At 37.7% G+C, this 14,949-nt stretch overlaps 1 protein-coding gene across 1 annotated transcript in view; it reads right to left on the bottom strand.

Moving 5' to 3' along the window:
* Positions 1-14,949, bottom strand: part of STK31 (serine/threonine kinase 31) — a 78,867-nt gene that overhangs the window by 38,763 nt on the left and 25,155 nt on the right. Inside the window, exons 9-10 of the mRNA XM_019727764.2 lie at positions 5,775-5,890; positions 1,009-1,168 (exon numbers count right to left, since the gene is read on the bottom strand). Coding sequence (XP_019583323.2) covers positions 1,009-1,168; positions 5,775-5,890 — 276 coding nt within the window. The remainder of the gene's footprint in view (positions 1-1,008; positions 1,169-5,774; positions 5,891-14,949) is intronic.

Raw genomic sequence — 14,949 nt, 5'->3', positions numbered from 1 at the left:
ACACATGCTGGCTTACAAGCCTCATGCCCCTCAAAAGCCAAAATCTCTTATAGGCATAGCTTCCAGGGGCCCTCAGTGAGTATGTCCAGTTTTAAGAGTTCCACCAAGTATTTATAGTTTATAATTCTTTCCAGTCCAGATATCATTTACCAATGAAGGGTTTTACTTACCTAAACAATGTTGCCTAGTAACATGATTGAAATATCATTTTATCAAATTTCCGTATTTTGCCATGTATAATGCACATTTTGCCCAAATATGTGAGGGAAAAATAAGGGTGCGCATTATACATGGGTAGTGCTAATTCCGTATCTACATAAATGTTTTCAATTCTTTCATTTATGCTTATGAGTTAAAAGTGTAACTCTAGAAATCAATAATGATATCCATATGCAAAATAACCTGGAATACGATAATCTGTTTTGTTGAACTTACGATGAATTTACAACAACAAAGAGTTCTTGGCCTTTTATGATGCATTAATTGTGGTAAATTTGTTACCAGTACATAAAATTTATTGTACCTTGTATCTGTTCTTGTGTTTTGTAATTATTTGTTACATAAAATTTCTTGTACCATGGTATGTTAAAAAATAAATGCTAAAATTCCTTTATAATATAAAAAAACAAGTACCTAAATGTAAACAAATAAAAATTTGAATTAAAATGAAAGATTTTTTCCCTTAAAGTTTGGGCTAAAAAACGTGTGTGTGCATTATACACTGTAAAACACAGAACCAAGGGGACAAAGAGAGTTAACCAAAGGTCAAATTCTCATGAAACCAGGAAAAAGATTTTGTTAATCCTTTATCCACAATCACTATTTATCGACCTTATCTTTCTTACAAGGCAATAAAGGAATCAAATTGTGAATATGAAGATACTGTAAAAGTTAGATATCATGAAAAATATTATAATATCTGCATTCTTTCTGCTTTCTTAAAAAATAATATCTCTTTATGTTTTATCAACACATAAAAAGCATAATAGAGAAAAATTCTTGACCCACCACATTTTGACAAGTTTTAATATTCTCCTGAGCCAGAATGTATTCTGCCCAAATTATCTCTAGTTCATTCAAAGAAGCTGGGGTAGTAAAGCACTCTTCATCCAATACTTGTATAGCATCTGAAAGGTCATTTCCAAAATGAACACTTATGTTGCGACGTCTATTTAAAAAAAAAAAAAAAAAAATAGCAAAATGTAAAAGATCCAGAAATTTTTAAGTGTGGTATGAGAAAAAGTTACACTTAAATAGTAATAGTCTAAAGTTACTATTTACAACACTGGCTATGAAGAGGTACTTTTAAAAACTTTATATAAAATCATAAATGATACAAACTTAATTTAAAAATATATTTAACTGAGAAAAAAATTAAATATTTTTAAAAATCTTTCTATAAAAAGACAACTTCCAAAGTCTGCAGAATTTAAATGATTATCAAATGGACCTTCAATTCTGGTCTACAATTACATTTGTAAATACTTTCTTAAAAATTTTAGACTTAGCTAATCTTGCTTACCAAGACTACAGGAACATAATCCTTGACCCTAATAAGCTGACTAGCATTCGCAAAGTTTGAAAAAGAAATTAAAAAAAAAAAGAAAAAGAAAAAGCAATCAGAGAGGCAAGCCAACTGGCAAAATCAACAAGGTCCATCTGTATTCTTTTCTCTAGCTTCCAATTAGATTGCCTCCATTCTAGTAGTAGCACATTATTTCCTCAATTTGGTCCAAAATCTGTCTCACAGCTTTGCCAGTGTAGCTACTTAATTTTTGGCAGTTCATCAAAAGTTCATGAGGCTCTACTAGAAGCAAAATATTCAAACTATTCAGGCACTTATAAACCAGATGCCATTTGATGGATTTATACTGGAGAATATAAATTTCCACCAGACAAAATACCAACATGCAATATTCATTCAAGGCAACATCTCTCAGTTTTTCAAAGCACAGGGGAAAATTACTTACTGGTTTAAGTTCTGTGTGCAGCATGAAAAGGGAACTAGGTAGATTTGAGAACTATTTTTCTCCACATTCCAGGAAAGGTTGACAAATTATCCCTAACCAATAAAGCAATCCTCTATTAAGATACATTACCTACATAATTCACATACAGAGTCTGAGAAATGCTGAATAAACTCTGCACAAGACTTGCTAACCAACTTCCTTTCTTCTGACTCCATGAAGACCATTTTTTTCTTTCATCGGAGTAGTAATTTAGATTACTGAAATCTTTAGTTTAAGTACAGGCCTGAAAATAACATCAAGCAAAGCAACAAGACACAGTAGTTTCCCATCAACTACCACTTAGAAGTGATGTTTTAATTTCACTCTCATGGATGACTTTAGGACAATATAACAACTAGTAGTAACAACAGAACACTAACAAAACCACTACAAAATTTGTCTCAGGAGTAACAATTTTCAGTTTTTCTCTTTAAAGTCATAAAAATACAAAGATTAAGTTTCAAAGCAAAAATAATAAGCATGCAATTTAAACAAAGCACCAACTAATTAGCAATTATTTTAAATTATCCATATTACCCAAAGCAATGTACAGATTTAATGCAATCCCCATTAAAAATCCCAATGGCAGTTTTTCAAGATAATTCATCAGATCTGTATGGATCACAAAAGACCCCGAATAGCCAAAGCAATCCTAAGGAAAAAAAACAAGGCTGGAGGTATCACACTCCCTAACTTCAATTTATACTACAAAGTGACAATAATCAAAACAGCATGGTATTAGCAGAAAAACCACCACACAGATCAATGAAACAGAATTCAGAATCCAGAAATAAGGCCACATATATGTAAGGTCTGACAATTAAGTTTGCGAACTTGCCACTGTGCACTTACATTAGCGGCACTGTACATAACAGCTTGATAAGATTTCATAACCTTGGTGTATCAGTGTCTCACAGCTGTGTTCATCTCAACGTGTGGCGGCGTCTTGCTGAGTGGTGTTCATTATTGTTGTTGCGTGTTTTTGTGTGCTGTCATGAGAATGTCTGAACTTGAATTACAGCAACGAACAAACACTAAGTTTCTTGTTAAACTTGGCAAGAGTGTAAGTGAAATCAGGGACATGTTAGTCCAAGTTTATGGGGACAATGCCATGAAGAAAACGGCAGTGTATAAATGGATTAAATATTTTTCTGAGGGGAGGGAACGCATCACTGATGAAGAGAGGTCAGGGCAGCCAGGAACGAGCAGAACTGACAAAAACATTGCAAATATTCATCGAATTATGCATCAAAATTGTCAGCTGACTGTAAGAAGCACAGCAGACCCAGTAAACATTGATAGAGAAACAGGAAAACCTTAACTGAAAATCTTAGATTGAGAAAAGTGTATGTAAAAACGGTCCTAAAAATAGATAGATAGATAGATAGATAGATAGATAGATAGATAGATAGATAGATAAAATGGTCCTAAAGGAGCTCTTGCATCACGACAATGCACCAGCTCACACAGCACTGTCTGTGAGGGAGTTTTTAACCAGTAAACAAATCACTGTATTGGAACAACCTCCCTACTCACCTGATCTGGCCCCCAATGACTTCTTTCTTTACCCAAAGATAAAGGTAATATTAAAATGAAGACATTCTGATGACATTCAGGACATCAAGGGTAATATGACAACAGCTTTGATGGCCATTCCAGAAAAAGTTCCAAAATTGCTTTGAAGGGTGGACTAGGTGCTGGCGGTGGTGCATAGCTTCCTAAGGGGAGTACTTCGCAGGTGACCATAGTAATATTCAGCAATGAGGTATGTAGCACTTTTTCTAGGATGAGTTCTTGACCTTAATTGTCAGACCTTGTATGGTGAGAGAATTTTTGACAAAGGAGCCAAAAACATACAATGGAGAAAAGAAAGCTTCTCCAGTAAATGATGCTGGGAAAATTGGAAAGCCATATGCAAAAGAACGACACTAGACTGCTGTCACCATATACCAAAATTAACTAAAAATGGATCAAAGACCTAAACATAAGACCTAAAACAAGAAATTGCATAGAAAAAAGCATAGGTACTGAACTTACGGACTTTGGATTCAGAGAGGATTTTCTGAATTTGACCTCAAAGGCAAAGGAAGTACACGCAAAAATAAGTGAATGGACTATATCAAATTAAAAGGCTTCTACACCAAAAGAAACCATCAACAAAACAAAGAGGCAACCAATTGAATAGGAAAAGATATTTGCAAACACCACCTCCGATAAGGGGCTAATATCCAAAATATATAAAGAATTCACACCACTCAACAAAAAAACAAACAATCCAATCAAAAAACAGGCAGAGGACCTGAACAGGTCCCAAAAAGACATACAAATGGCCAACTGATATATGAAAAGATGCTCAACTTCACTAGCTATTAGGGAAATGCAAATCAAAACCACAATTAGATACCACATCACACCTGTTAGAATGGCTACTATCAAGAAGACAAGTAATAATTATTAGAGAGGTTGTGGAGAAAAAGGAAATCTCATACACTGCTTGTGGGAATAAAAACTGGTACAGCCACTATGGAAAACAGCATGGAGCTTCCTCAAAAAAATTAAGAATAGAATTACCATACAATCCAGCAATCCCTCTTCTGTGTATCTATCCCAAAAATCTGAAAACATTTATCCATAAAGATATATGTACATCCTTATGTTCATTGCAGCATTATTCAGCAGGTCAGTGGCCAAGATATAGAAACAACCCAAGTGTCCCTCGATAGATTATTGAGTAAAGAAGATGTGGTATATATATACAATGGAATATTACCCAGCCACAAGAAAAGATGAAATAATGCTATTTGTGACATGGATGGATCTTGAGATTATCATGCTAAGTGAAATAAGTCAGACAGAAAAAGTCAAGAACCATATGACTTCACTCAGTGGGATATAAGACTGAAAGCAACAAACAAACAAAAAAAAGCACAGACACAGACAACAGTTTAGTGGTTAACAGAGGGTAAGGGGGGGGTGTGGTAGAAGAGGAAAAAGGGGGTCAAATATATGGTGATGGAAAGAGAACTGACTCTGGGTAGTGAATACACACTGCAGTATACGAAGGTCGGACAATTAAGTTCACGAACCCATCCTAGAAAAAGCATTACATACTTTATTACTGAATATCACTACGGTCACCTTTGAAGTACTCCCCTTGGGAAGCTATGCACTGACAGCAGCACTTAGTCCACCCTTCAAAGCAATTTTGGAACTCTTTTTCTGGAACGGCCATCAGAGCTGTCATTGTATTACCCTTGATGTCCTGAATGTCATCAAAATGTCTTCCTTTCAATATTAGCTTTACCTTCAGGTAAAGAAGTTAATGGGGGCCAGATCAGATGAGTAGGGAGGGTGTTCCAATACAATTATTTGTTTACTGGTTAAAAACTCCCTCACAGACAGTGCCGTGTGAGCAGGTGCATTGTCATGATGCAAGAGCCATGAACTTGACAAAAAGTTCGGGTCGTTTTCATCTAACTTTTTCACACAGCCTTTTCAGCACTTCCAAATAGTAAACTTGGTTAACTGTTTGTCCAGTTGGTACAAATTCATAATGAATAATCCCTCTAATATCAAAAAAAGGTTAGCAACATTGCTGCAACAAGTTCGTGAACTTGCCAGACCTCATATACATGATGTATTAAAGAATGATACACTTAAAACCTACATAATTTTACTAACCAATGTCACCCCAATAAATTTAATAATTTTTTATTTAAAAAAATTAAATAAATAAGTTATCCTAAAAAATATGCTTTTACCTACCTAATTTCTTTCAATATTTCAACATTAGCTGCCAATTTTTTCATTCTGGTACCTACACAAGTCTTCTGCGTACTTTCTAAATGTTTAGTCAAATTCATGGTAGTTGCTTTCTCTTGCTGAAACAAAGAACAAACACAACCTAGTGAGGCCCCAATAGGAAACTATGTCTATTGTTAAATGATTTTTAGGCGTAATTTAAAATTTAAAGGTTAAAAAATGTTAGGTCATGGGATAACAAACACTGATTTCCCTACTATTTGGGATCTGAAAAAAACAATCTATTCTAGTCTTCTGCCCTCACACAGGTTACAGACTCTTATATTTCATCATAATAAGAAGTCAAACAAAAACAAAATTTCACATACTATGTGTCTTAATACCTAGATTTTTTTAAAAATAAATAAAAATATTCCCACAGAAACCAAATGATTATCAATGCCAATTTCTGATAAAGTCTTACATCATTCTGCATTATAAAAGAATCAAAAATATCATTTCCTTCACCCAAGCTACATTAAATTCCTGATTCTGAGTGGTATCTCACATATATGTCTACCATGATTATCCAAAATAATGTATAGAGTTGTAATATGAACAAAGACCTGGTAATTTTATTCCAATTATACTACAAACCAGATATTACATAGTTAAACATAGAACTTTTATTCAATAAACAACATGCACTCTACTCCTCCCATTCTCTCCAATCCTTCCCTTAGAGAAAACCAGCACATACTGAATGCCTATAAATAGTAAGTTATATTCAAATATGCTCATGCCCTTTTGCTCCCATTTGTTGGGTAAGGTGACCATGAAGAAGCAGAGATATTTGTCCTTAAATCTGTTTATATCCATAGCAATCGTTGGAATAATTACTCTAAAAATTACATAAATCTAAAAAACAAGAGTGGGAAAATAAAAAGTTGTTGAATCCTTGAAAATGTGTTAAATGCTTTGCAGAAACTCCATAAAAGCAAATTTTTAATACAAATTGCTTAGGAATTACATCTGGATGAGAACTATAAAATACTGAGGAAAAGAATCATTTAAATCTAAAATAATCGTGAACGGAAAGGTCCAAGATGGCGGATAAGGTAACCACTGTATCTACTGTCTCCCAGGATCACAGAAAAATTACAAATAAATTATAGAACAATCAATCTCAAGAATCATATGAAGACTAGCGTAACAGAACTCCTATAACTAAGGATCTAAAGAGGCCACATCGAGACTGGTAGGAAGGGCAGAGACGCGAACGGTCTAACCCCAAATCCACAGACAGTGGTTGAACAACAGGAGGGACACCTCCTCAGCAGAGGGCCCCTAAAAAAGGGCGGGTCCCCCAGCCCCCCACGAGTTCTGTGCTGGGAAGAGGAATTCGCGCAACATCTGACTGTGAAAATTAGCAAGGACTCTGTCTGTTCATCCCAGTGAGACGGAAGCTGTCTGGAAACCCAGATGCCCTCTTTTTTTGTTTTTCTTTTTTTGTGTTGTTTTTTTTTAAGGAGGGCACAGCTCACAGTGTGGGGTTCAAACCAGCAACCTTGGTGTTATTAGCACCATGCTCTAACCAACTGAGCTAACTAGCCACCCCCCCATGCCCTCTTAAAGGGACCACACACAGACTCATTCACTTACAAACACTCACCTGGTTTCTGGTGGAGGGGTGGCAACTCAAGAGGTGTCAGAGACACACAGGAAAAGACAGAGTTGTGTGGCTTCAGAGCGAGGGCTGGAAGGACCAGCCATTGTCCCTGTGTGGAGTCTGCCTCATGTGTAGCCTATAGGAGAGCACCATCTTTTGTATGTTGAACCCTTCCCCAAAGGGCCAAATCTGAGACCGCATTAGTGTGCTAAAATCCACACATATGCACCACCTCAGTGATGCCCTGGGTCCCTGTCCCACACAGCTAGTACTATATTGCCAGGGACACTGCCAGCTACTGAGCATCCAGCCCTGCCCCATGGGCTGCAGAAGCTTTTTACAGCAGTGGACAGCCAAAGGAGGACGGGGCAACTTTTGGTGATGAGAAGCGAGCTATACAACCTGCACCAAAGCCTCTCTTGGGTGGCTCTCAGGGACCTGCAGGCCTGAGGCAAGTGGTGGCTGGTCACAGCATTCTTAGAGCGGTTTTGCAAAGTCATCACAGGCCCAGCACCAGTGCAAGAACCGAAACTGAATTAACTTTGTAAAAACCACCACCCACACTCAGTAACTCCTTGGAACCCCACCCCACTCACCTAGGGCTGCATTGCTGGGGCCACTCTTGAGCAGCCAGCCCTGCCCCAGGAGCTGTGAAAGCCTTTTACAGCAGTGGATTGCCTGTGGCAACCCGGGAAACTTTTGGGGGTGAGCAGTGAGCCACAACCTTCACCACAACCTCTCTTGGGCTGCTCTAGGAGACCTGTGGGTCTGAGGCAACTGGTGGCTGGCCGTGGTGTTCTCAGACCATTTTTACAAAGTGGTCACAAGCCCAGCACCAATGCAAGAACCAAAACTGCATTAACTTTGTAAAAACCATGGCCCACACCCTGTAACTCCCTGGAACCCACCCCGCCCACCTAGCGCTGCATTGCCCAAGGCACTCTCAACACCAGGTCAACCAGCCTCACTTTCACATCTAAGGAGGCTCTTTCAACAGGTGAGCCTTATAGGCAGCTGGCAGATGGCAACAGGCAAGAAGGGCCCTGGGCCTTTTGCTAAGCTGCCCTAGACCCAATACTGGTGGCATCCAACATTGGCTCACAGGGAGGCGACCCCAACATGCCTCCAGGCCCAGTACAGGCAGCAACCAACCACATATAGCTGTGTAGCTTCTATCAGGTGGCCCCAGGCCAGTCACAGGCAAGGCTGAAAGAGGCCTGTACAGGAGACCCTCATAAGAGACACCAGAGACAACACACCAACAGGGTGGCTTTAGACCACACTAGAGCACTACCTGGTTAGCCCCACAAGAGGCACACCCAAAGGGTGGATGCAACCAGCACAAGAGCCCAGGGGGGCAAACCCTACTCAGAGGGGTCAGCCCTCACACAGAAGCTCATACACTGTGGGCATAGCCAGTCCTCACAGTCAGCCTGGGAGGTAGTCAATCCCACCCACTGACACGCCAAAAGTAATCAAGGCTCAACTACAACGGGTGAACACACACTCAAGGGACACTCCTGGAACACATGCACAGAAGATCAGGGAGACTGCGCCACTGCCCCACACAGGACACATACTACATAAGGCCACCCAGCAAACACTGAGAAACACAGGAGACCTACCTAATACAGAGAGGCAGCCAGAATGAGGAAACAAAAAAATATCCCAAATAAAAACATTCAGAAATAATAAATGGAGGCAACCAACCTAGAAAGAGAATTTAAAACATTGATTATAAGAATGCTTAGGGAACTTAGTGACAATTTCAACAGAGACAGCAAAGATAAAAAAGGACACAGAAATCATAAAAAAGAACCAGTCAAAAATACTTGTAAAGAATACAATAACTGAAATGAAGAATACACTAAAAGGAATCAATAGCAGATTAGAGGAAGCAGAGGATCAATCAGCGATTTAGAAGACAAGGTAGCAGAATACATCTAACTGGAACAACAAAAAGAAAAAAAAAGAAAAAACAATGAAGATAGCTTAGGGGACCTGTGGTACAACATCAAGTGTAACAACGTGCGCATCACAGGAGAACCAGAAGGAGAAGAGAGGGAGCAAGGGATAGAGAACCTATTTGAAGAAATAATGACTGAAAACTTCCCTAACCTGGTAAAGGAAATTGACATACAAGCCCCAAAAGCACAGAGTCCCAAACAAGATGAACCCAAACAGGCCCACACCAAGACACAGCATAGTTAAAATGGCAAAGGTTAAAGACAAAGAGAGAATCCTAAAAGCAGCAAGAGAAAGACAACTAGTTACTTACAAGGGAGCACCCATAAGACTACCAGATTTCTCAACAGAAACTTTGCCAGAAGGGATTGGCAGAAAATATTTAAAGTGATGAAAAACAAGGGCCTACAACCAAGATTACTCTATCCAGCAAGGTTTTCATTTAAAATTGGAGAGATAAAGACCTTCCCAGACAAGAAAAAGCTAAAGAAATTCATAACCACCAAGCCAGCATTACAAGAAATGTTAAAAGGACCCCTTTAAGCAGAAGAAAGGAAAAAACAAACAAATGAAGATCAAAAATATGAAGAATATAATGGTGATTACTATGTATCTATCACTTTAAATTGTAACTAAATTAAATACTCCAATCAAAAGACATAAGGTAGCTGAATGGATAAGAAAACAAGACCCATGTATGGTGTCTACAAGAGACCCACCTCAGATCAAAAGACACACATAAACTGAAAGTAAAGGTATGGAAAAGATATTTCAACAAATGGAAATGAGAAAAAAGCTGGGTAGCAAAACTTACATCGGATAAAATAGACTTTAAAACAAAGGCTATAATAAGAGACAAAGAAGGACATCACCTAATAATAACGGGATCAATCCAACAAGAGGACATTAACCTTGGTAAACATCTATGCACCCAGCATAGGAGCATCTAAATGTATAAAACAAATACGGCATGAAGGCAGAGATCAACAGTAACACAGTCATAGTAGAGAATTTTAACACCCTCCTGACACCAGTGGACAGATGTTCCGGACAGAAAATCAACACGGAAACAGTGGCCTTAAATGACACACTAGACCAGAAGGATTTAATTGATATTTTTAGAGCATTTCACCCCAAAGCAGCAGAGTATACATTCTTTCCAAGTGCACATGGAACATTTTCCAGGATAGACTGCATGTTAGGCAAAAAAACAAGTTGCAATAAATTTAAGAAGATTGAAATCACATCAAGTGTCTTCTCTGATCACAATGATATGAAACTAGAAATTAATTACAAAAAATAAAACTGAAACACACACAAACCAAACACATGGAGGCTAAATAACATGCTACTAAATAATGAACTCTGGTACATTTATACAATGGAGTAGTATTCTTCCAGAAAAAAAGAATGAACTCTTACCATTTGCAACAACATGGATGGACCTAGAGGATATAATGCTAAGTGAAATAAGTCAGGCTGAGAAAGACAAATACCGTATGATCCCACTTCTATGTGGAATCTAAAGAACAGAATAAATGAGCAAACAAAACAGAAACAGACTCCTAGATTCAGAGAACTGATGGTGGCTAGACGGGGAGTTGGGGGGATAGGTGAGAAAAGTGAAGGGCTTAGGAATTACAAATTGGTAGTCACAAAATAGTCATGTGGATGTGAAATACAGTACGGGAAATATAGTCAATAATGTAAAAACTATGTATGGTGTCAGATGGGTACTAGACTTATTGGGAGATCACTTCATAAATTATATAAATGCCTAACCATTGCACTGTACACCTATAACTAATATAAAATTATACTGAATGTCAACTGTAACCCTACATATAACTATATAACTATGTAAAAATATATGAATACATATAAATATATTTCTATTTATTTATAGATACACACACACACACACACACACACACACACATATATATCAGGTGCCAAAAAAATGTATGCAAGTGGACACTTTGGTCAGTGCTGCTCAAACAGCAGTTCACCGTAATCAGAGGTGTCTGATGGTAACCACTTTGAGCACCTCTTGTAATTGCAGAAGTCACACGTGACTTGTATTCATCTTTTGTTATCGGTATATATTGAGTATTACAATTTTAAACAGTTTTCCTTTCTTAAAATATGTATGCATTTTTTTGGTACCCTCTTTATAAACAGAGAGAAAGAGAGAGGATGTAAAGTACAGCATAGGGAGTATATAGTCAGTGGTATTGTAATAGCTGTGTATGATGTCAAAGGGGTAGTAGACTTGTTGGGGTTATCACTTTGTGAGGGGTGTAAATGCCTAATCATTATGTTGTTTTGTACACCTGAAACTAATAAAATCAAAAAGATTCAGCTTCTGGGGCTGGCCTGGTGGCTCAGGCGTTTAGAGCTCCATGCTCCTAACTCCGAAGGCTGTCAGTTTGATTCCCATATGGGCAAGTGGGCTCTCAACCACAAGGTTGCCAGTTCAATTCCTCGAGTCCAGCAATGGATGGTGGGCAGCGCCCCCTGCAACTAAGATTGAACACAGCACCTTGAGCTGAGCTGCCATTGAGCTCCCAGATGGCTCAGTTGATTGGAGCGCGTCCTCTCAACCACAAGGTTGCCAGTTCGATTCCCGCAAGGGATGGTGGGCTGTGCCCCCTGCAACTAGCAGCGGCAACTGGACCTGGAGCTGAGCTGCGCCCTCCACAACTAAGACGGAAAGGACAACAACTTGACTTGGAAAAAGGTCCTGAAAGTACACACTGTTCCCCAATAAAGTCCTATTCCCCATCCCCAATAAAATCTTTTTAAAAAAAAAAAAAGAGAGGTAGAACGTGAAAAACAAAAAGATCCAGCTTCACTAAAAAAATAAATAATCATGAACTTAGCTCAAAACATTTGTTTCTCCAGTGTCTTGAACTTATTAATAATCCACTGGTAAAAACAAAACTGGAAATCAGATGACAAATAATGAGTATGGTTTTTAAAACAAAGAACAAATAATGTAAATGGAAAAGATGGCAAACTTAAACCCAATCATATCAATAATTACATTAAATGAAAATCAGGTAAACACTTCAATTAAAAGATGTGAGATGATCAATCCAGATGAATAAGTTTAGACTCAACTAATATTCAGCTTATAAGAAACATTATATGGAAAATTAAAGCATAGGAAAGATAATACGATGCAAATAATGCTATATTAATATTGGGCAATGTGGACTTTTTGTCCACAAAAGTAACTGTACAAGAATATCTACAATGGCTTTATTCATAATGGCCCAAAACTGGAAACCTAAATGCCCATCAACAGGAGAATGGGTAAACATATTGTGGTATACTGATACAACCGAATGCCACTCAGCAATGAAAGTGAACTAGTGATATACACAACAGATAAATCTCACAGACATTATTTTAAGTGAATGAAGCCAGACACAACAGAACATGGACGCATATCAGAGGATTCCATTTATATAAAGTACAGGACCAGGAAAACTAAGCTATGATGATATAAATCAAAATAGTGGGTGGAAGGAGAAGACAGACTGGTTAAGAGCACCAAGGAACTTTCTGGGATTGAAGGAAACATTTTGTATCTTCAGTAGGTAAAACAGGTGACCTGTAATCCATTTATTCTCTTCATGGAAATGGACAGGAGAACACCCCCAGAGAAAAGAATAAAGGCAGATGACTAGTCTAATCTCCTGTCAACTAGACCTCTAAAGAGAACAGACTATTATTTTCTAAGAGGAAGAGATTGTATCTCTGAGATGCCCCTAGCAGGAAATCCCTGCCTAAAGAATTAGTTACAGTGGATAGAACCCAAGATTTACTGATTTTTGAGGCCGACCTCCCTGGAAAATGTCACATATGCATTTAAGGGCTGGAGTCTGAGTTCAATTACCAATGGTCAATGATTTAATCAAACAGGCCTATGTAATAACCTTGATTTAACAACAAACAAACAAAAACTCAGAGTAAGGTTTTGGAAAACTTCCAGATTAGTGAACAAATCCATGTGCTGGGAAAGACCCCTTACCCCCTACTCCCTACCCTGCCTCCACTCCCATCATAACTTCCCCTATGCATCTCCTCCTTTCATTTGGCTGTTCCTGAGTTCTATCCTTTATACTAAAACTGTAATCTTAAGTATAGCCCTTTCCTGAGTTTCGTGAGTTGTTTCAGCAAATTACTGAACCTGGGGGCAAGAGGGGGATCCTCAAATTTATAGCTGGCCAGGCAGAAATGGGGGTAGCCTAGGGACCTGATTTGTGGCTGGTGTCTGAAGTAAAGGAAGTCTTGTGGGGCTGAGTCCTTAATTTGTGGCATCTGAGCTAACTCCTGGTATTTAATGTCAAAAATGAATTGTAGGACATCCCATGGATATTGGAGAATTAGTGTAGAAATAATGCATTTGGTGTCAGAAAAATACTACATATTTGAAAACCAAACAGTATGGGGGAAAAAGAAAACTGCCCTGAATCTAAGCAACCTTGAGACCTACCTAACCTTAAAAGTAAATGCGTACATGAAAGATAAAGGAGCCTGTTAAGCAACACAAGGATGTAAATTAAGCAACTTTTATCAACCAATATGCAATGTTTGGACCTAAATGGGCTCCTGATTGGAAGAAACCAACTATAAAAGGGCATTCATGGAACAATACAGGAAATCTGAACACTGACTGGATATTAAATGATATTAAGGAGTTATTGTTAAATTTTAAGTATGGATAGTATTACGGTTATGTGTTTTGAAGTTCTTTTCTATTAGAGATATATACTAAAGCATATACGGTAAAATATTATGAATGGGATTTGTTTTCAGATAACTTAGAAGGTTTAGATTTTACAAGATTGCCTATCATCCATTGCTGCTTCCTTTACGCTTAGTTTTACATCACATGCTCAAAAATACTACAAAAATAAATTTATTTAGTTTGAACATTACACTTTAGAAGCATATTTGTATTCAACAGGATTTTTAGGGTAAAGGAGGTGATAATGGTTTCCTGAAAGATTTGCACTGTGCCTGAACTCAAGGATACCCAGTCACATCTGTCGGAGGAAATTGGAAAGTGGAAAGAAATAAGACATATGAAATTAGCTTAGAACAATTCACTATTTCAAAAACATCTGCAAAAAGGGGCACTGAGGGCTGAGACTGAAGAAAATAAATTACAATTAGATCTTGTTCTGGAAAAATCCCCAAGATATATCTACATTGGTAAGGTTCCCCTTGACAGAGGAGTACTTAGTGTTCCCTGGAGAGGGTTTTCAGGCAAATTTTTGCCTATGTGTTTAATACTTGTAAACTGAGTGATGGGTACATAGGGATTAATTATTCCATTCTCTCTCCTTTTGGAATGTTTGTAAACTTCCATAGTTAAAAGTTTTTAAAAGAACATAAGAGGAAATGAGAAATTATTAATCTTTTAAACATCCAATGAAATTCAAAGATTAGTTTGAAGTATAATACAAAAATTCATCTATAACAAATGTAAAGTAAGAAAGAAAGAATGACAGAGTGGGGTAAGGAAAGGAAGAAAGGAAAAGTGACATAAAA

This window comes from Rhinolophus sinicus, linkage group LG09 (assembly GCF_036562045.2).
Source record: "Rhinolophus sinicus isolate RSC01 linkage group LG09, ASM3656204v1, whole genome shotgun sequence".
Classification (NCBI taxonomy): domain Eukaryota; kingdom Metazoa; phylum Chordata; class Mammalia; order Chiroptera; family Rhinolophidae; genus Rhinolophus; species Rhinolophus sinicus.
The sequence above is the reverse complement of the archived record's forward strand: the minus strand, read 5'-3'. Positions and strand labels throughout refer to the sequence as shown.